Here is a 23,400-nt window from a genome sequence, read left to right on the forward strand (position 1 = left end):
CATCATAATACAAATCATAAGAAAGAAAAATCTTAATCAAAATGAAAACCAATTTAAAATTTGAAAAAGAGGGAAAGTATTGACGTATCATTTGTGTATGATGTCATATACAATAAAGAAAACCATTTATGTAATGTTTTTTATATATTTTTTATTTTATCTTTAATGTTATGGTGGTGCACGAGTTTTTGATGAAAAATCATTATTTTCTTTATTTACTACTTTTTAACAATAAATAAAACGAGAATGTGAAATTAACCCAACATATATAAAAAGAAAATTAAGAAACATGCAATTATTTAATAAATATAAAAAAATGTATATTTTTATTATTGTGAAAGATGTGGACTGTAGCACCTATATTTCCACCGGTAGTTGATAAAACATATATAATGTCAAATTAGTGAGGGAAAAAAATATAAACAATTGAAAACTATTTAATAAATCGCAGGAAAATAATGGTACCAGTGAACTTGTGGCGCAGATGAACCATTTTCGTCCTTATATTATCCATCCCTGAATCAACTGTATAATTCGGAACCAGTTATCGTCGAACCATCTGCGAAGGTATGTATGTTCCAATGCGATTAACTTTTCGTGCTATGTTTCCAATTTGATTATTGCTTCTGAGAATGTTAGTGTTTGTAATTTTAGTTTTATCTTTATTTCATTCATTTTCTTTTTCAATTGTTAAGTTCGTTGTATGGCTTGTTACGCATCTTTTTTGCATTTTGTGATTGTGGTGTTATGAATTAGCATATTGCTATTTGGTTGGAATTGAACTATTCTGTGTGTTTAGAAAGAGGGACTTAGGTTAGGATTTGGATTTGGGTTTCTCCAAAGTATGATTGTGATTCTGTCTCACTCACCTTATTATTTTTGTTCTTATTATAGGAATTTTATGGAGCTAGCTTTTGAACCTCTGTTCTGACTTCTGAGTAATCGTGGGATGTTGCATTAGGCATAGTTTTTTCCCGTCTTTTTCATAGTACTGATTTATTAGGAGGAAAAGACGAGGATTATAAGCTATAACCTCGATTCCCCATTCAAGAAATCACTTATGTGCGTGAGAGTACTATGAGTTATCTCATGCCATCTGCCACCCTTAAAAATGGCTAACTTTGCCTACTCAAACCAGTTTTGTTAAATTCTGATGTAAATGCTTATATTGGTCTGATATTTTCTTTTTTATGCCAACCTTCAGTTAAAATTTTTTTTAATACTGAATGGTGGTCTCTATGTTGACAAGTTATTTTTGAAGAAAGTGTTCACTAATAATATAAAGCAGTAGCCTCTGTTGATTGAATAGTACCATGTTGAGTTGGGGGAGTTGAAACAGAACGAAAGAAACTAGGAAAATTTTGTCTGAGAATCATGATATGTTATGTAAAAAAGTTATCTACATTATACTAACTTCTTTTGTAAAACCAAAAGTCTAGGTAGTGTTGCCTTGGAGATGAGAAAAGCAGCATAAATATGTAAGCCAAGAAACTGTTCCCTTGATTTATATCAGACTGCTTAGAAGATTCAGTGGAATAAGTCAACTAAGCATCTTGCCAGAAGCATAGACTGTGTGGTTAATGCTTGTTGCTCAGTTTAGCAACGAGAGGTAGTAGAAGGTGTCACTTACAATACGAGTTGTATGTAATGACTTTGGAACCAGAAGCTACAGTATTGTACTGAAATTGGCTAGTGGACTTACTGACTGCGATATTAAACTGTATGAGAAGCTTTTTCCAGCAGACAGATTCAATTGTTGGGTCAAGGAGAGGAATAGTTGGTTTTAACATTTTATGCATGGTTGACACTGTCCATACAAGGTCACACTCGTATCAACTATATTTATAACTAAAGAGATCAAGTTCCACGGTTGAGGCAATGCGGTATCATGTGTTTCTTCAGTACCATGTCTTTCACAAACCAATGTGAGATGATTTTGGATGTTCTATGTTGTTGTATGTTACTTAAACTTTGTAAAATTATTAAATTTGTGATTATTAACTTCTCTACATTTGATACTGTAATTTCAAATATGCATCTATAAGTAATTTCATCAAACATAAGCTTTTGTTAAAAAATCTCCTAGCATAACTTATCATTTACGTACTCATGCAAGAGTACATCCAAGCACAAAACAACTTGTTGAGAACTAGCTTTTGACATTCATGCTTTTATGATAAGCACGTTTCCTGTATGTACTTGACTGAAACAATTCATTCAAAACAGGACCAAAGAAATTTTAGTGTTGCTTGCTGCTCCTGTTCTTCACAAGCTTTATTTATGACCACATGCCAACTAAACATGTCGATTTCAGTGTTTAATAACTGCACTATACATCACCTCAGCTAGTTACACTCAAATACCTTGTAGAACTAATTTTTCAAAAATCTTCATTCAGGTTAATTTGTCATGGGAAACAAATTTGTCAGGGGAGACAAACAGGCGAAGCAAGAAAAGAATGACATAATATTACTCAAAATTGTTCCTCCTGTGGACCAGACATATGTTAAATGGCTTGCCAAAGACCTTGCAAGAATTCACAGCTTTACTCCCAAACGTGCTCGCCCAGTGCAGCCGCCAGATCATTATGTAGAATATATGAAGTTGAATGGATGGTTGGATGTGGATTTGGATGATCCTGATCTTGCTCATTTGTTCAAGTAGACGATTTCTGTATGACAGACAATTAGCATGATTTTATAGCTGCATTAAGATAACATTAAATTGTTCAGTGAGCAAGAGATATGGTAGGCATGTTGTGGCTTTTGTTTGACTAAGAAATTCTTGTAGATGGTTGTATTCTGAAAAACTAGTGTTGATCACAACTCACCAGTGGGCGAAGAAACATGCTATATTTTATACAATAGAATTTTTTGTTCAACCATGTTCTATTGTTCTTAATATCATGTGTGCTGGCAATGTGGTTTGACACATTAGGAAGTTTATCAACATTTGTAATAGCGATGTAATGATGAGAACATTCTCTTTTTGACTTTGTTCTTAAAATTTTGCCAATGAATTGCAAGGATAGGATTTGGTGTACAATTTCGTAGTCATCACCTCACGTCTATGGGAGATATCACAATCAAGTGTAGGCGAGAGCAAAATAAAATAAAACACGAAATACAATTAAACGTTAAAAACGATACACATGTCTTGTATATGTAGCATTAATCAAAATCCAAACTGAAATATGTGCTCATCGTTCCAATTGGTTTCACAAGCCTCCCTAGATTGAATAGATAAGATCGAAAACAATTAATTGAGAGTGGTCTTCCTTGAACTTACTCAACTACTCAATAAAGGTTTCATTAAATGGTGTAAGAAATCATGTGCTATTCAAATAATATCACGTTAACATGGTACGATATTTGTTATATTCACATATAATATTTGGTGCTTCTAATCAAAGTGAGTGTACTATCCTGGATACTTTCATAAAAAAAAATATTGTTCTCATTAATCATGTAAGCAATTCTTTAATTTTCAATTGAATGAAAAACACACACAGGATTTTGAATTTTCATGATACTCACTATTCTCTCATACGCAGTGGAAAAGAACTTACCTGGATCCACGTTCTCCCTTCTCTTACTTCACTTTAATACTTTCTTGATGATATAGAAAAATTGAGGGATGTCACAGTTTCTTTTCTTTTTCAGAGAACGTAACCTTTCTTTCTCTCTTTTCAAAAACAACTGTAGTCTCATCTTTTCCCTCTTTTATGATATTTAATTAACTTTAATAAAATACCAAAATGCCTTTTATTGAAGTGAGAAGAGAGGGATTAATTGTAATAACTCTAAAATAATCCCAATAACTTTAATACATTATATTCTAATAATCATCACATTAGAATCTGTACATCAAAGTTATACTTTAAATTACATGAACCAATCTTAAATATTAATATAATTTAACAAATTAAACCAATATTTTGAAAGTTTATTAAATAAGAGTGAGCTTATTAATAAAATGGAAGGATGTGAAAATGGTTATTAAGTAAATCAATAATTTGAAATTTAATTTGTTAGTTCGCTTTTGTCCATCCTGTCTAACCCCTTGGTGGGTTATCAAGATATCATACTTGCTTAATTTTTTAAATTAAAAATTAAAATAAAAAATAATTTAAAAGGTTAATATTTTTGTATTATATTATTTCAAATATGTAAATATATAATAAATTTTGTATATTTTAATAAAGTTTATATTTGATCCTGACTTGTGCGTGGATATTTTATTTTCAAATAATCAGTTTGTAATAAGAAATTTACTAATTTTTGTTGATATCGAAATTTGGTTTCGAATTTTCTATGTGTATGTTTTATAGAAAGTAAACAGTGTAACACCTATTTCGGGGTGTTACAATTTACACCAAAATTTTTTTGGAATTGCAAGTAACCAACTATAAGCATTAGTATTAATATTCTTCACGAATGAAGCTTATGCGTTTCTTTCAATAATCTCGTTGAAGACTTCTTTCACGACAACCAAAATAAGCACCACAACCACACGAAACACTGCAACCAGCGAAGCATCCCAACCACACAATGCACCACAACCACACTAAGCACCCCAACCACAATTTGATGGAAGAAAATAATCCTAATCGCGATTTCATTAATTGGATTGAAGATTTTGTAAAGAACCCTAATTTTCCTTGCCGTGAATAATCCCTAATCTATGGGTGAACAAAATTTTCAATTTTTAAGTGTACACATGGCATGAAATGTGGCACACCGTTAGCCAGATCACTCAAAAATTAATGTCGTTAGTGTTCGAGAACTAAATCTGACAATTTCATTAAAGAGAAAGATGAAAATGAAGCAAAATTTGGAAGATAGACTAAACTAAAAAATGTTTGATAGTTAAGAGACTAAAAACATATTTAATCCAAATTATAAAATTGAAATATTTTATTTGAATATTACATTATGGAATGAAAAATAATAAAAATTGTGTATAATTATATGGCTTTATATTCGAAATATAAAAAAGAATTATTAGTTAAAGTATGTAATAAAGATATATAAATCATAAATATTTTTTATGTAACTGAAGAAATAAATGAAGTAATTGAAATAAAATATTTAATAAATGAATTTATCATCTCAAGTTTTAATACTCATCTGGCACAACAAAAGTGCAATTAATAAGTACAACAATTAGACATAGATAATAAATATTTTTATATATAAATTAAACATTTGAAAACTAATAATAACTTGATTTTTATACATCAAGATGGGTAAAATCCCATCTCAATATATTCACTACTTTTTAAAAATTCAATTTAAATTTGTTTAATCATTACCATTTCAGGACTAAATAGATTTTGCTATGTTTAATAATTACATAAAGTTCAACGTGACTCCCTAACTGCAATCCATGATGGTTTTTGATATGTTTTTGTAAAAAAATTTAATTTTTTTATATAAGTGAGTCAGTTCAATGTTATTAGGTGTGTTCCTTGCACCAATGATGATGTTAGGCCATTGATATCTTCAAAAAAATTTCCATTGTGTAAATTATTGCACAATATGCTATCTTGGTAATTTAAAATGGAATTTGTGCTATGTCAGAAAAAAAAAATTATGTACGTCCTTATGTATGTCTTTGATTTTAAGGTTTGGTATCAGTAACATATCTAAAACATCTCCATTTCCATACTTTTGGTTATCCTTATGTATGTCTTTGATTAAAACTTTTTGTATCAATAACATATGTAAGACATGTCCATTTCAGTAACCAGAATTCAATCACTCAGTCATAAACACATAATCCTGAATTTATCATTTATTCAACATCCATAATTCTAAAAGAAGTTTTCAATTCATTAAAACAAAACAAAGGTACAACACATCATCCAATTCTGATCAACATTGAAACTAAAATTATGTTTATTACACATAAAACAAAAACCACTCATATCAACACCTTTATCCACTTTTGAACAATCATGACAAATTTCTCTAAATTAACTATCATTTTCCTATCAGCCTCCCTTTCTTCACTGTTCACCAAAGTATCTTTCTTTCCTTCGCACTTGAAGTAGGTACCCCTTTCGTTAAACCCAACATCAATGGACCATCTAAAGTAGTTGCAACCAACGTCTTGAGTACCATTATGTAAATACAACAATCAAACACAATAGAGTCTTCTAAAAAACAGTACCACAAATTACATTGATGAAATGTATCTTACCTTATACTTAAAGCATCCCTAAAATTGTTTGTCTCAATTCTTCATCGTTTTAGCAATTCTCAACACACATTTCTATCCATAGTGGCAAATTGGTGAAACATCCAAACTCCTAGATCCTCCACCATCACGAAAGCAGACATTTGGGTTTTCCTTCCGCAACACATTATATGTCAAAGAATAACATGAATGGTCGTTTGACATCCTGTTTGAAGAAGAAGAAATACATTCACTACCTAGCCACCCGCATCGCACAAGAACAACTTAGGCACCTGTTTTAATTAGGGATTTTTGAATGTTCATATTTTAGGGATTTAATGAAATCTCATTTCTTTTTCATTTTGAAATTACACATCCATGTAATGCGACCTTCAATGTGCCACATGGTTAACATTTGCAAACTTAGCATGCCACGTGACTGAAAATTTAACGCCATTTATTCAAATTAATTGCAAGGGTTCAATTGAATCAATTTTGCATAAATAGAGACTTAATTGAGTTAAAAATTAACTAAAGAACCAAGACAAATCTGCATAAAAAAGACTTAAAAATGATTAAAAATACATATTAATTACTAATAATGAAATAATAAATATTAAAAGAAAATTATTAAAATTTAATTACTAAATAATAAATATTAAATATACCACATACTGAATGTTAATTGCTAAATCTTTAATAGTAAAAGTTGCATTTATTATATATTAAATTTGTAAAACTGAATTTAAAAGTACGAAATATTCTATTTGAATATTACATTATGGAAAGAAAAATAATAAAAATTGTGGTGATAAATATATTTATTAGATAATTTTCATTTTAATTATACGAGTGTATAATTATATGGCTTTATATTCGAAATATAAAAAAGAATTATTAGTTAAAGTATGTAATAAAGATATATAAATCATAAATATTTTCTATGTAATTAAAGAAATAAAGAAATAAATGTAAGTAATTGAAATAAAATATTAATGAATTTATCACCTCAAGTTTTAATACTGATCTGGCACAACAAAAAACAAAAGTGCAATTAATAAGTACAACAATTAGACAAAGAAATAAATGTAAGTAATTGAAATAAAATATTTAATAAATGAATTTATCATCTCAAGTTTTAATACTCATCTGGCACAACAAAAGTGCAATTAATAAGTACAACAATTAGACATAATATTTATATATATAAATTAAACATTGAAAACTAATAAGAACTTGATTTTTATAAATCAAGATGGGTAAAGGGCCCAATCCAATGGGATTATATATTCTATACATTTTAAAAATTCAATTAAATTTGTTTAATCATTACCATTTCAGGACTAAAACATTATTTACAAGGAAAGATGCAAACTCATTAAATATGCTGTATTCAGAAAAAAACAAACTTTAAATAAAAGAAAGATTAATGAAATAATTTCAAAGGTTTAATTATTACTAGGTTTAGTTAACGAGACACCATGTTTCTAATTATCATTATTTCATATATTTTATCACCTAATTTTGTTTTTTATTTTACTATTAGTTTTTCACACAATTTACTTACCCCTCAGTAATCATGTACTACTTATGCAAAACTTTTTAATTAATTCAAACTTGTATATCTATCCTAAATTTTCTTATATATTCTTCACACTCGAAAATATTTAAATAATTCATAATACAAGTAATAATTGCTCAATCAAAAGTTATAGATCAATTATCATATAATTAGTCAAAAATCATTATACAAATCAATTAAAGCATAAACAAATATAAAATAACAATAACTTCTCTAACTTGATATAAAACTCCTAACTGAAATCTGCTCCTATAGTTTTAGTGTTTATAGAATACTCTAATTACCTACACAAATATCAAATCATATATCTAAACATATCATAATAATTATAACTAAATAAAAATTTACTTTAATCCATTTTGAATCACATACATAAAATCCTAGAACTATTCGTGCTTTAAAATACTAAGCTAATTCCAAAAAAAAAATTATTCTATTTTAAATTCTAATAAATCATAAATATAGATATCTTCATAAACTCATTGTTAGTCTAGAGATAAAAAATATACTCAAAAAATTAGAGATAAAACACACACATGAAACTTTTGAATTTTTTTTAAATAATAATTTTTATAAAATGAAACTTAATTAACATTAAATTAAATTTTTTATAAATAAAATAATCAAATATCATCTTTAAATAAAATACTTTCAAATTATTTTCTAACTCCTTGTATAAGTGATTTATTAAATATCTCACAAAGTGGATGAGTGTGCCTCTTCTATTTTATTACAATCTTTTATACAAAACATTTTATTAAATTATTAAGTGTCAATTGTGTCCCAAAAATATGGACATCTCTCCACGGAATTTTTACAACATTCTTTTTATGCAAAACCAAAAGATTTATTATTAAAAAGATGGAATTTTTTTAAAATATATAAAAACATGTAAAGAAATGTGATAATATATATATATATATAGGGGTTTGCTAACGCGCGTACGCCTGTTTTTCAGTTGGTACATTTTAGCAATGTGTACCGGGTTTTAATAGACAAAAATATCCTTATATATCATGGATTCTAAGTTTTAAGGTTAAGGGTATTTTAATAATTTTCATTCTCAAAACTTAAAAAAAAAAAAGAAACCCCCCAAACCCTTACTCACCTCTCTCATTCCTTTCAATCCTTTCTCTTTCATCTCTCTCACTCCAACATTTTCTCTGTCATCCCTACTGTAGCCCCAATTGAAAAAAATCAGAAACACATGCCTTTAAAAAATTTTCCTTTGTAAAGAGTTGAGTCATTGACATATTCACCTTCAAGGCAAAGGTTCATTCAAGATCTCTTCAATTTCACCATCTTCACTAACCTCTCTAATTTCATCATCTGTATTTGTAAGACCCAAAAAAAAAAAATATATATATATATATATACATAAATATATATTTTAATAAATTTCAGCATTTTATTAGTAATAATAATTGTAGTGGATAGAAAAATGTAAATTTTGGATATAAAATTATAGTAATTTTAGAAGGAGAGGTTCAAATTTTTGGTAACTTATTTAGTAAATTTTTTTTAAATTGAATAGTAAAAGGTAAATAGTAAATAGTAAAAAGTAAATAGTAAAAATAAATTTTCAGCATTAAGATTCCTTAGCATGGAAGAAAGTAGTAGGTAGAAATTAGGATCAGATTTGGTGAGAAAATGATTGAAATATTATTTTTAAATAATATTAAAATAATAAATAATATTAAAATATTAATGAATAGTAAATTTTTTTTACTATAAATAGCCATGGGAGGGAAGGGTATTTTGCACCAAGAAAAGAGGAATCTAGTGAGAGCTTGAGAAATAGAGAAGATAGAGTTAGGGAGAAATTTTTAGTTGCAAGAAGAGTAGAAGTTCTGAAGGGTTTCGGGGAAACAAATTCGGAGCAGGACATTAAGCCTGGAATAGAGGTAAGGGGAGCTAATCTTTCTTGTATATGATTTTTATCCATGTTATGATAATGAATATGAGTTATGAGTATGTTAAAATTTTGGTAATGGTAGTTATCTATTCACTTATATAAATTTAGTTTTCATGATTATAATTTTCTTATTTTCAAGTTAGTATGGTAAAAATTTTCTTTTAATTATTTTGACCGTTGGATTTAGCTAAAATTTTAATATATGAATCTTAAGACCTATTTCTTCACTTTGACCGTTGGGATTTGTAATTAGAAGTCTGTACTTAGAGAAATAAATCCTGCATGTTTGAGTAAATTAATTACCCCTGTAGATCTATTACTGAGTCATCTCGGTAAAATATATATTACGACTTATTTGACCGTTAGATCAACTTGAAAATTTTATATATGATTCCTAAGATATATTAATACACTTTGACCGATCGGATTATAAATTGAAAGTCTATGTTTGGAGAAAATAATTTTTAAGTTTTGAAAAATCTGATGAACACTATATTTCTGTTCTTAAGTTATTATGGTAAACATTTCATATATATTTTATTTACCGTTAGATTGAGCCCAAAATTTAGTATGTAATTCATAAGACATATTAAGTCATTTTGACCGTTCAGATTTGTAATTAAATGTTTGTGCTTAGGGAAATTAGTTCCGCATTTTGAGTATAATTGAAAACCACTTAAAATTCTGCACCTAAGTTACCTCGGTAAAACCTCAATATCTATCTAGTTAACCGTTGGATCAACCTGAAATTTTAATATATAGTTTATAACAAATAGTGAATTATTGTGACCATTCAGATTTGAAATCGGAGTTACAGATTTATAGATATTAATTTCGTATCTTCTCAGAGATCTCAATATTGCTTAAATTTCTATTTTTTGATATCTATATTAAATTTCGGTGTTAATATTATATGCTGTTGTTTTAAATCTGTAAATAAGAAATTTGTTAAAAACTATTTGAGGAACACTTTGGCTAAGGAAAGACTTGGTACTTAAGTTGTCCATTGTGACGCACCTCTCTTTCCTAGAAGTCTACTCGACAAGTTTTTAACTTAAATCCTATTGAACAGATTTTGGACTGTTAAATTATTGTGTAATATATCTTGTTGGACTATATTCAGTTTGTATGATTTCTGAAATAATTGGATTTTATTAGATTTGAATTTATGCATCTGAACATGATTGTGAATTATAATAATGTGATTTATGTGGAAAGTATGTGAATGTATGTGATATAGTCAATTTGTATGACTTTTGGGATTGATGGACGTGATGCATATTGGTGTATGCATTCTGATTTGGTGTTCGATGCATATTGGTGTATGCATGATGCATATTGGTGTATGCATGATGCATATTGGTGTATGCATTGATGCATATTGGTGTATGCGTTGATGCATATTGGTGTATGCATTGATGCATATTGGTGTATGCATTCTGATTTGGTGTTTGATATATATATGCAATGTGGTTTAGTGTGTGTAACTCATATTTGTTTATGTAATTTCATCTGGTAAAGTGAGTATAGTATGGTTTGGTATCGGGGTATGGTTATTGTATTGAATTGTTAGCTCACCCTTGCTTGTGTGTGCATGTGAATGCGATGATCGTATAATGCGTGATGTTATACGGGAGCAGATGTTATTACAGATGCGATGGCTGACGCTTTTGAACATGCATAAAGGTCGAAAGAGAGATGGGATAGAAGACTTGGGATTGCAATTTTTAGTGTTTTAAAAAAAAAAAAAATTTATTTCGATCCTGACTATGTTGACATTTTATTTTCGGAAGAATCGATTGTAATAAATAATGTACTATTTGATGTCTATGTTGAAGTTTAAAATTTCAAAATTTCTACATTTATTTTTACGGAAAAATTTAGTCGATGTAGCGCCAAAGATTCGGGGTGTTACAGTATTTGTTGAATCATCATCTCTAAAAAAACCCTCCAGGCCAATTACCAATTCTTTCGGATGTCATTATGCTTGTGAAAATTAGATAAAATTATATACGACAAAAATTATAAAATGAAAACTTATTATAAAGTCATTTTTTGTAAGAAATTGTTTAACAACTGAGTGTTTCTAATTTTTTTCCAGGCCAATTATCAATTCCTTTGATGTCATTATGCTTGTGAAAATTAGATAAAATTAGATTAGACAAAAATTATAAAATAAAAACTCATTATAAAATCATTTTTTGTAAGAAATTGTTTAACAGCGAGTATTTCTGATTTTTTCCAGGTCAATTATCAATTCCTTTATGCTTGTGAAAATTGGATAAAATTAGATAAGACAAAAATTATAAGATGAAAACTCATTATAAAATCATTTTTTTGTAAGATTGTTTAACAGCAAGTGTTTCTGATTTTTTCAATTGGGGCTACAGTAGGGATGACAGAGAAAAGATTGGACTGAGAAAGAGAAAAGAGAAAGAGTTGACAGGAATGAGAGAGGTGAGTAAGGGTTTGGGGGATTTCTTTTTTTCCTTTTTTAGTTTTGAGAATGAAAATTATTAAAATACCCTTAACCTTAAAACTTAGAATCCATGATATATAAGGATATTTTTGTCTACTAAAACCCGGTACACATTGCTAAAATGTACCAACTGAAAAACAGGCGTACGCGCGTTAGCAAACCCCATATATATATATATATATATATATATATATATATAATATATATATTATATATATATATATATATATATATATATATATATATATATATATATATATATATATATATATATGAGAATCGAATAGTAAAATGTAACATTTAAGGCTAATTTTTATTGGTAAAGTACTCTATGTAGTTGCAAAGAGTTATTAGTTTGATTAAGTTAATAATCGTTATTGATATATATCTTAATATTTGTAAAGGATTATTTTTTTATACAAATTATTACTATTTTACTTTCCCTAGATAGTTAATTCAGTACGATATATATTGACATGATATAATAAAAGTACATTCTTATTATAATAATTTCAATTTTATTAATTTTATTTCAATTTTATTAAATTTTGAGATAATTAAATACATGTTTAGTTTTAACTTTATGATGTATTTATTAAAGAAGAGAATTGATGTTAATATACAATTAAATTTTTATTATTTATTTTTATTTTATAAATTTAAAATTCTTTTAGTGTTTCTTTAATATTAATCACATATCAACATTAATATTATCTCTAATAAACACGGATGATAATTACTATAATTAAACTAAAGACGTATTAATTATATTAATTATTAATAATATATAAAAATAGAAAGAAAATATTTATTCTAAATCTGCAATTTTGTTACTAAAAGTAATAATTTATTTAAATCTAATAATTATTATAACAGTGATCTTTTTATTTATTTGTTTGTTATAAAAAAGTGGACACGTCATGTTATTGAGTGGTCAATGGGAAAAGAGATAAGAGAAACACAGAAAATGAGAAGTTTGATTTGGTTTTTGTCAAAATGAGGGCAGACCGAGTTTTAAGAGAGATTGGTAAGAAAGTGAGTTGCAGGTACTTTGGATTGAGACGAGGCAACGCAATGACTCGGATCCTACGCACTCTCCACATCTCACTTCAACAACACATACAACCTTCCAAATTCTAACACCTTAATCTTTTTTTCTAATATTATTAAAATTTTGTACAAACCGCGTGACTTCGCTCAGAATTCAATGTGATTGCGACCTTCATCAAAATTACCTTCCTGCATATATATTATATCTATATAACTTTTGCAGTTTCGCTCTGTTTTTCACGTCTCAATTCTTTCATATACACATAACTTCTCAATAATTCTTTCGTATTTCTCGTTACCAATCCCAGTTAGATCAATATGGCTTCAAAAGATGGTAACGATTCACCATTTTTTTTCTCTTCTTCAATTTTTTTGCTTTGTTATTTGCTCAGACTGAATTCATATCTGTGATCCAAAACAGGTGCAGTTATCGTTCTCATGGGTGTCTGTGGCGCTGGAAAGACGTAAGCTTCTTCTTTTTCTTTTTTCAACATATTGTTGTTATGATGGTGGTGTTTTCGTATATTTGCACTTGTTTTTATAAATCTTTGAGGATGAGAAATAAATTGACATTAGAATGTGACAGCCACCATTAATCAGAAGACATGAAAGTGTTTATATACACATACATAGAAAGAGGATGATCATTGTTGAATATTGCTGTTGCAAGTGATTGCTTTTAACCATTTTCAAGCTGTTGAACAGGCTGATTGGTTAACATTTTTTATTGGTTATGTCTTCACAGAACAATAGGTCGGAGGCTGGAGAAAGAGATGCAGTATAAGTATCTGGATGCTGATGATTTTCATTCTGAATTAAACAAAGGTGTGTGTATGATTTCTGCAAAAGGACTGTTTCTCTCTGCTTTCTTATTTCTTTTTTCTCATTTTTTTTTGTTTTCATCCGATTTCTTCCAATACAACAGAAAAGATGCGAATGGGAATCCCACTCACAGATGAAGACAGGATACCGTGGCTTGAAGCACTGCGTGATGTCATAAACGAATACTTGGATAACAAAAAGGGTCTGATTCTTGGTTGTTCTGCTTTGAAGAATCAATATAGAGAAATGCTTAGATCAGGTTACCCTGCTTATAAATGGGGAACTTATGCAAGTCCTGTTAACTTCATTCTGTTGGATGCTCCTGCTGAAGTGCTGAGTGTTCGAGTTAATGCGAGAGCTGCAGAAGGAAAACATTATATGCCTGCATCACTTCTGCAATCTCAGTTAGATTTGCTAAAGATTGATGACTGCGAAGGAATACTTAAAGTTGATGCTACTTTGACACCCGAAGCCATTGTCAACACCATTCTAAACAAGCTCCAGTTTCAGGGCTGTTTCCGTCATAATTGTATTGAGTTTCATTGATAAATGAATCTCTAATAATTTCATAGTTTCAACTATAGTTTTTACAAATAAAAGGAGGAATATGATTATGCCTGAAGAAAAGGGGAAAGAGAATGATTTAGAACAGGATAGACTATAGAGAAAAAAAAGGCCAAGCTGTACATATGATATTCTTATTGGTTGATGCTATTCTATTTCTTTTTCACCATATATCGAATATAAGAAAATTCCCAGTTTAAACAGATCCTAGTTTTGCAACTGGATTTGTTTTCTTATTATCCTTTAATTGATGTGGTGATTGTACAAACTAAAACACCAAATATTTTGAATCAGAATTTGGTTTGGTTCGTCTTTGCAAGAATGAACTGGATGTCATTGAATTTCAAGATTGGTCTTCACAGACTGGATAATAATTAATATCGAAATTTGGTGAACATCTGGAAAAAGAAAACTGACTTGACTGATCTTTCTGCTGCCATGTTGCCTGAGAATTTCGTATAGGAAAGAGTCCATAGCAAGTGCATGAGAGTGACAATCATTAGCCATGTTGTCTCGTTACCCAGGCTTACCTTAAATTATCTGCAACTTGTTTCAAAGGTCTGTAGTAAAACATAGTTGGCCAGCCATTGTGATTCTCCACAGAAAAATAAAATAAAATCAACTGTAAGAACTTTAGGCTTTGGAAAAAAGTAAACAAAAAGTTCCTGTGAAAGTGAAGGAAATACTTGTTTGTATCTAGTTAAAAATGTTCAACTTATTCTATCTTTTACTTTCTTTTCATCTTCGAAGTTATAACGTGATCGACAATGGGCCCTCAAATTGCAAAAATCCTACCTATTTTCCCTGTTTTTCTTTTTCAATGAAAAAAGAGATAAGTTGCAGCCTGCTTCACACAAGACTTTTCTGCATAACATTTGAATGGGCGGTAACTACAATTAATTAATAAAACAAAACTAGCCTTTTGCCGCTATAGGTGACACTCAGCATCATAATTAATTATAGAGTCTTTTTAATAATGTCCTTTAACCTTTGTTTACTTTGCTTTAGCCTATTTACTGTTTGCAGGGGTGGAAGGACATGAATTTGTGCTGAAAGTATAATGGACCCGGGGTAAAAAAAATGCATTATTTTTATATATAGCTGATTATGATTTTTGTATTTAATAGTATTAATAATAATAGAAAGATTATTAATAACAAATAAAATCATTTTTCTTTTAACTATTTTTTATTATTTTTCAAATCACCTAAACAATTTTATTTTTCACACTCTTTTTTTTTCTTTTGTATTTCCTTCGTTTCCTTTCTTTAGTACTCTAAATTTCTTTCGCACCATCAAAATAGAGTATGCATTAGGGTCTTTTTTTTTCTCCTCTGCAATCCTTTTTAGAAACCATGAAATCTGCTGTCAAAATTATCTTGGCTGATTGTCATTTTTTCTCAATAGATACTTCAGACCAATATCTTCTCGCGTACAATCCTTTGAGAATTAATTATATAGCCAAAATTTTATTTTAAGCAAAGCAAAGCATCAACATCATCACAGAAAAAAATCAATAAAATAATTAATCAAGTCATAAAACACTATCCCAACAGGAATTGTAAACCACCACTGAACAGTTTTGATTTCAATAATTGTTCCTAGAGGTGCATAAATTGAGCTTGGCTTTTCGTGTGGGCTCCTCGGCAGCACTAGTCCTTTTCCAGGGGAGGTGCAGAAGTGAAGATCATACATTTCCTTTTTGTCACCGCAGCAAAGCCTTATTTTTTTGCCTTGGCAAATCTGAGGCAACGGTATTTTTCACCACTTACAGTAATTTCAAGAGCTCCATCTTGGTTATCTTGATTTGACGCAGTTCCCATCAACACACTTTTCTCTTTCTCCAGATTGTCTCTCTCCATCTTCAGCCTTGCTTCTTGTCGGGCAATCTCAGCCTGGAACATTAAAAAATTAAGGATAGTGAGGATGTCTGATTTTTTGTTCTTTAATTGCAAGGTCATAAATGGAAATTTGTTTGGTAAATAGAAATATTGTTACAATGTTCGGTCAATTTCAATCTTTTTTGTTTCATATTCCCAAATGCAACAATATTTATGCTTTACGAATAATGTAGCACACATTTTCACAACGTAAGATAAGGCACTGAATGATATAACACATATCTTCACTAAACATAAACTAGGTTCCAGGAAGGTGTCTGAAACATGTTATCAGTCATTATTAAAGACGTAAAAAGAAGTGTGGTGTAGAGTAGAAATGCCTGAAAAATATAACGCTCTAGTCTAAGGAAGAAACATTTTGCAGAGGGGCTTCTCTGGTGTCATCTGATGAATTGATTGCAAGAACAACAATCACTAAAACAATATGACAAAGGCAGACTCCTAGGGCAAAGGAATTTCAAGATCTAATTTAAAGGTCAATTTACTTGTTAAAGATCTCACATTGACTAAAAATAAGATTAAATGAGTTGTAAAATTTACTTTACAAGTTAATTCTATGAGGATGAGTTATTTATAACTCCACTTTTTAAGATGGTATCAAAATCATTCCAAGCTTATTATGCTATCTGTTATAGGACTCACCTACAAATATTTAATTTTTCACTTGAAATGTTCATTCTTTGATGTGAGGAATGCGTTGAAGATCTCAAATGAAATAGAGATAAAGTCTAATAGTATATAAGACCTTACAAGTCAGCTAATTAAGTTACTGCCTAACCACTTTTTGCAATTCTAACACTATTTATTCTGCTTCTAGCAACCATGAAGCACAAGTTTTAGTTATATTTGTTTTCTCAAGCTTAAAATTTTAGGGATTGTTGTTTTTATTTAATTTGTTCCAAAATATTAGTTGAGTCATAACTCCTATTAAGGGGTTTATCATGTGTCAAACTCAGAAATTTGGGGGATGAAAAGCTTCATTTATTCAGATTGTGTGATACATAAAGAATCATTTATCCGTAAACTGTTCATGATTAAAAGCCACTTTGCTTTCTTTCTTCAGTTTCAGAAGCATTATAGACTAAAATTCGACAATATCAATGCATCATCTGGTATAAAATACTCAAAATAATCAACCTCACATTGTTTTAGTTAAAGAATCACTTCCTTGTATAATTTCAAGTGCCTAAAGGCCGTTTGCTTCCTTTCTTCAATTTCAGAAGCAGTTCACTGAAATTGCATCAATATCAATATATAAATTTGAAATTATTCTACTGCATTTCACTTTGCCAATTATTCACAAAAAAAATAAGAGGAGATATTCACCAGTGTACCGCAAGGTTACAATTTAGAAATTAGGAAAATAAAATGAAATGCTACATCGTGACCATATGTCACATAACAGGATTCCTGTCAAAATTCAAGTGAAATTGGCATTGCCACATTGCTATCACACATCTTGCATATAAATACCAGTGGAGCCTAGCAGAAATTTAGGAAAGGGTACAAATACTGAGACAAATATCTAAGAAAGACTTGTTTAAAAAATTATGTACTTTTAGACGAATAGAAAACTACCTAGTAATTTAAACCATAATTCATGCAAAGCCATTTCAATGCCCCGTAGAAGTGTAGAACACAGTTAACATTCCCATATTTTTTGTTTATTTTTAGACATTGAGACCACCTACCTACAAATATAAGCCATAATTCATGCACAGCCATTTCCATGCTCAGCTGATAAAAGGAAGTTAATCAGAGTTTTACCAATAAAACTAAACTAGGAACAACAGTATTCTTTCACTTCATATGATCAACCATAAACAGTATTTTACAACCATTGGCATCTTTTATTGATTACTTTACAAAGTACTGATAGAATCTTGCAGCAACAGTAACAAAATAATTTGGGTTCAACTTTCTCAGATGTTCGCATAACAAAGACAATTATTATATGTAAAAATTATCAGAAGCATAGCCATGGGGAGTGTCCCAATGACACAGGTCAGGCTGTAGGACACATCCCTGTAATGCAGTTCATCCCTTTCCCATGCCCCTATGAACTTACTCCAATGCCCACCTTTGTAGTCAGTCCTCACGTGAACGAGAAACAAAAGTTGAGAGGAAGTCTATAGTTATTCATCATGTATATGTTGGATATCCCACATGGATTAGAAATATAACCAAATTCTGATTTATAACTAGATGGAAACCTATTTTACTAAAGTAGTTTTGTGAAATTGAGCTACACTTAAATTCTACTTTTTTAAGATAGAGTATTAAAGTCATTTACAGCCTATCTACTCAAGTTTAATCCCATGCAGTCGTGTGAGTTTAAGTTAGAGTTAAATTTCACTTTCTCAAAATGGTATCGGAGTTACTCAGTCTATGTGAAAGGAAATGTAGAATGCACATTACAACCATGGTTGTCAAACTTTTAAGTAAACTCTTAAACTTTTATGATTCCAAGTAGGCCAAACGAGTTAATTATCCATTAAAAAACATACTAAACTTGAGAAAACTCTGAAATCAAGAAGTGAGTTTGAAATCATATGTAATTTTTGCCCTCGTTGACCCCACAAAATGTTTTACTGGAAAATCAAATTATTTGAAGAAATTAACTCCCTTTTAAAATGTTATCACTTTAATAAGTTGAGTTTTTAAAAAGTTATATATGATTTCATCGTTTATGTGGTTTATCTTATTTGGTACTAATGTATTATCAAACTTTTATTATTTTGATTTTTTATTTTTCTTAATTATGAAGCTAAAATGTTAAACTATTGATGTGTTAAAAGAGTATTTTGTTAATAGGTCTTTCCAATATTATCTTTTAGAAGAACATAACGTTCCATTACAGGTCAAAATTTGAGAAGCTCCGTGATTAACAAAGAGGTATTTGGATAAATGTTGCACTTAGTTGGCTGACGTTCCAAAGCTTCAGTTACTGAGAAGTAACAAATTGTATCTTTGAAATGAACGTGTGTTTGAGACCCTCACACAGAAAAACCAACAAGCACACAGACTCTCAAATTTCACAACCTCTGTTACAACAACAATAGTCTTATCCAACTAGGAGATAGCACATTAAAGTAAGAAAAATTAAAAAGATTACAAATTTGAAAGAAATGGATAATCAGTAGATACCTCACGACGAGAAAGATCAGCCTTCCAAGCAGCCTCACGTTCCGAAACCTCACGTTCACGCTCTTCAATGTAACTCTGCATCTCTCTATCCTTCATGATCCTATCCTTAATATCAGCATCCAACGATTCTTGCAACTCTTGGACAAACTTATCTACCACTGCCTTTATTCGGAGAGACATCTTGTGCTGAAACCCCAATACACACAAATCCAAAATAATCTTTCTATACCCAATTACTCAGTTTCATAAATGGAATTCCCTTACACGTTAGTTTAGCTCATTTTTCTAAGTTTTTTTTTTTTTTTTTTACATAAAAAGTGTAAAAGCCCACATAACAATCAATTCCTTAAAATGAATCCAAACTAAACATTTGTTTTTCATTTTAAGCCCACAGAAAAGGTTTGCATAGAATTTCTATTGCACTGAATTTCAAATTTAGGCTTTTGAATGGAGGCTCCGAATGAAAACGCAGTTTCATATCACGTAAAAAGTAATGAGGGAAAACACTTTCTTTCAATGGGCCCATGCTATGCATCATCACTTTTGGTTCTTCAGAGTTGCTCCCTCCACAACCCAAGTGATTCCTACCCTTCTTCACTGTTTCTTTTATTCTAAAATTATCTTATATTAATTTAAATTTTATTATTTAATTTTATTTTTCTTTTTTAAAACTCTAAATCTCCGTACACCCATTTACTTTTATCTTTTTCCGATTGCACACAAACTAGTTTCTCCCTTCTTCTTTTCTTTTCTTTGCGTACAGAACCCCCACCATTGCTTAATTATCTCATTCCCCTATTTAACCAAATTAATTTATTTTTAATTTTGCTCAAATTTCATCCACATCCCCTCTATCCATCTCTTTATCTTTCTATCTATCTATTTTAAATGTATGTGACTCCACATGAACTAAACTGTCTTATAGTTTTGCTCACTAAGAGTTTAATCATGATTAATGTTGTAATTCAGGTAAACCTAGTAGGTGGCTATTATGGTACTGGAGACAACGTTAAGTTTGGGTTGCTAATGGCCTTTACTACAACATTGTTAGCATGAAGTGTGATTGAATTTGAAAGCTCAATGATGGACCAGATTGAAAACGCTAGAGACAGCAGCTACACTTGCAGCTTCTTCGATAGTATTCGGAGATTCAGATCCAGCGTATTCCTCCAAATTGCTTCAAGCAGCCATAAACGTAATTAATAAATATAAAAAATTGTTCCTCCATTTTTATTTCTTGCTAGCTAAAGTGTTCTGTATGTTAATTGTCTGATTAATCAATCTGAATGTTTCTTTTCAGGTATTCAATTTTGCAAACCGTTACAGGGGTTCTTACTGTGATTCTCTTGGTTCTGTTACATGTCCATTCTACTGCTCTTACTCTGGATACCATGTAAGGCACACATAACTTCAAAAACTTAATTATATTTGTAACAATGAAACATGTGGCACGAATACATGGTTTCTGATTGGACTTGTTTTTGTTGTAAATGCTAAATAAATAGGATGAACTTCTGTGGAGTGCATCATGGATTTATAAAGCCTCAGGAACTAGCTCATAAATGCAATATATTCGATCCAATGACCACATTTTAGGTGTTGATGATGATGGTTTCTCCTTCAGCTGGGATGACAAGCGACCCGGAACTAAAATCCTCCTTTCCAAGGTACCCTCTTTGTTCCCTCTATTTACTTTCAACTCAAATTTCTTGTAGATAGATTTTTTATATTCTTTGAGGGAAAAAAACTGAACTTTTTTCACAAACAAAATAAACTTGTAAAACATTTACCTTTTAAAGAATAGATCAGATAAAAGTTAAACATACAAATTGATTTTAGGTTGCACGGAGATTCTAAATTCAGTTTATGTGACCCTACATGCCATCAAACTTTGTATACGTGTGTCACTTACAAGATTATTTTGGGTGGACTCGATGTCAGGAATTGTTGTTGGAGAAAAATTCAGAATAGTTCCAATTATACAAGGCTCCGCCCAAACTCTTTCTTAAATGGATATTGACATTTGTTTGTTCTTCAACGGATGTCGATATCCGTTCATGACATCCATTTAAGAATCCAACGTATATTCATATCCATTTAAATATTATCGAAGGACAAAATAGGAATGGAAAGATATAGAGGCAGTGAGTGGTGGTGGAGGGAGTAACTCTCTTGGTTCTTTTATTTGGACCCATACATTATTTGCTTTTTTTTCTCGATTATTATTTTGGCATTGCTCTATTTTCCCAAAGGCCAAGACGTGAGTACTGGAAATTTGTGGCAAATTTCATTCTTACGAGACAACTAGGTATGTCTTGTAATAACTTAACCAATTAGTAAATTTTTTGGAGATATCTAACAATATGTTTGTTTTAAGCTGAGTGTTATTGGTGAAAACTTATTTGATGAAGGTGTCACAATTGTTTGGATCTCATGATCTATAGGAAATAAGAATGCTTATTTGTAGGAAAATGTTAAATTTGGTCCTTCACAAGTTAGAAGAGAAACACAACGAAAGTATAGTTTTCAAATTATCCTTATTTTTTTCATATGCATATGCATTATTATAAAGATTCTTAAATAATAGTGAGAGGTCAGAAATTCCTTGATCATAAGAAGGTTTGTACAAGAAAACTTCAGGCTTTCATCAACGAAATTATATCTATTCATAATGATAAATTATGAAGGAATTATTGACAGATATTATTATTTAATTTATCGATGAAATTATTTGTTGGTAAGATTTTATGTGAAAATTTTGTCTGGACGTTGTGCATATATAATTGTCATTATATTTTTGTTTATCTAAAAACAAAAAAAAAAAAAACTAACAAAAAAATATAATATTCAAATATTGACAGGTTTGTCTGAGTATAAAGAACATAACCCATTGGACTTGAAATATGCATTGCATTGTATCTATGAATATTCACAGGTAATTATTAGCAAAAATCAAATTTGATTAATAAATATTATCAACTGTATTTTTACTGACTGATTTTGTACTATTGAAAAAATTATTTACCCATAGATTTTTTACGTTTTTTGACAAATTTTCACTATCAATAATACTTTTTTTAGTTGAACATGACACTAAAATTTTGTGAGTTCATCATTTTGACTTCACATTGACTCATTCATCCTTCTTACTTCGTAGTTGTGTGCATGGTGTGACCTGAGTAAAATGTATTCGTGGATTGTGAAATGGTGATTGCTAGTGGTGTTGTTGGAAGCTAAAGAAAGGTGTTGATGGAGGTGGTTTGGTGGTGTTAGGTTAGGACGTTTCAATGGTGGACTTGATTTCAAGAATATTGGTTAGTTCTTAACATTTGTACATGAGAATCGATTATCCATCCACAAATTAAGGGTATTGGATATGATACATGGTTTTCATAGTGCAATTGCAACATTGAAAGTTCAAGCCTAATTGATTATGGGAAGCACATTATTGATTATCCTTGCATGTTGTAGGTTAAAATTCATTTAATGTTGTTATAAATTTCTTCATAAATTTTGCAAAGGTGTTTATTATCCTTTTGTATGATGTTTTCTAAAGCAATTCAGGTTAAAGCACAAGGTCAATTTATTGTAAGTCAAGCCTTAAATCACCGAGAGAAGACTCAAAATAAGTCAAGTGAGTTTGGTCATAAATCATAGTACCATTATGAATTCAGTCTCTGAAATGTCGTCAAAAAGCATTCTATAAAAATAAAAATTATCATTAGAAAATAGATTTAGCTATGTCTTGAAAATTTCACAT

The 23,400-nt window shown here is 29.8% G+C and overlaps 3 protein-coding genes and 1 long non-coding RNA gene across 11 annotated transcripts; 3 read left to right on the forward strand and 1 right to left on the reverse strand.

Annotated features, from left to right (window-relative positions):
* The first annotated feature begins 413 nt into the window (after positions 1–413).
* Positions 414–2,881, forward strand: LOC124827587 (aspartyl/glutamyl-tRNA (Asn/Gln) amidotransferase subunit B). Of its 6 annotated transcripts, none has more exons than XM_088104146.1 (3): positions 415–567; positions 1,435–1,925; positions 2,399–2,881. In XM_088104146.1, exon 3 carries the CDS (start codon positions 2,410–2,412, stop codon positions 2,662–2,664), a length of 255 nt encoding a protein of 84 aa, XP_087960272.1. In that variant the 5' UTR covers positions 415–567; positions 1,435–1,925; positions 2,399–2,409; the 3' UTR covers positions 2,665–2,881. The 6 variants fall into 6 exon arrangements, with proteins under 6 accessions (XP_047156629.1, XP_087960272.1, XP_087960273.1 ...); XM_088104147.1 differs by having other exon boundaries at positions 419–567; positions 1,440–1,925; XM_088104145.1 differs by having other exon boundaries at positions 424–567; positions 895–1,955.
* A 10,348-nt stretch (positions 2,882–13,229) lies between these two features.
* LOC148206202 (gluconokinase-like) lies at positions 13,230–14,839 on the forward strand. The gene is made up of 4 exons (XM_088104149.1): positions 13,230–13,540; positions 13,628–13,670; positions 13,952–14,031; positions 14,132–14,839. Exons 1-4 carry the CDS (start codon positions 13,525–13,527, stop codon positions 14,572–14,574), a joined length of 582 nt encoding a protein of 193 aa, XP_087960275.1. The 5' UTR covers positions 13,230–13,524; the 3' UTR covers positions 14,575–14,839.
* Positions 14,840–16,092: 1,253 nt separating this feature from the next.
* LOC148206203 (uncharacterized) lies at positions 16,093–20,225 on the reverse strand. The gene is made up of 2 exons (XM_088104150.1): positions 19,641–20,225; positions 16,093–16,487 (listed from the first exon to the last, which is right to left on the reverse strand). Exons 1-2 carry the CDS (start codon positions 19,818–19,820, stop codon positions 16,314–16,316), a joined length of 354 nt encoding a protein of 117 aa, XP_087960276.1. The 5' UTR covers positions 19,821–20,225; the 3' UTR covers positions 16,093–16,313.
* A 176-nt stretch (positions 20,226–20,401) lies between these two features.
* On the forward strand, positions 20,402–23,095 carry LOC148206204 (uncharacterized). Of its 3 annotated transcripts, XR_015783526.1 has the most exons (6): positions 20,402–20,530; positions 20,610–20,835; positions 20,941–21,033; positions 21,146–21,307; positions 22,502–22,575; positions 22,798–23,095. It is a non-coding gene; the product is annotated as an uncharacterized LOC148206204 (long non-coding RNA). The 3 variants fall into 3 exon arrangements; XR_015783524.1 differs by having other exon boundaries at positions 20,409–20,835; XR_015783525.1 differs by lacking the exons at positions 20,402–20,530; positions 22,502–22,575 and having other exon boundaries at positions 20,560–20,835.
* The last annotated feature ends 305 nt before the right edge of the window (positions 23,096–23,400 follow it).

This window comes from Vigna umbellata, chromosome 1 (genome assembly GCF_029865625.1).
Source record: "Vigna umbellata cultivar VRB3 chromosome 1, Vumbellata_1.0, whole genome shotgun sequence".
Classification (NCBI taxonomy): domain Eukaryota; kingdom Viridiplantae; phylum Streptophyta; class Magnoliopsida; order Fabales; family Fabaceae; genus Vigna; species Vigna umbellata.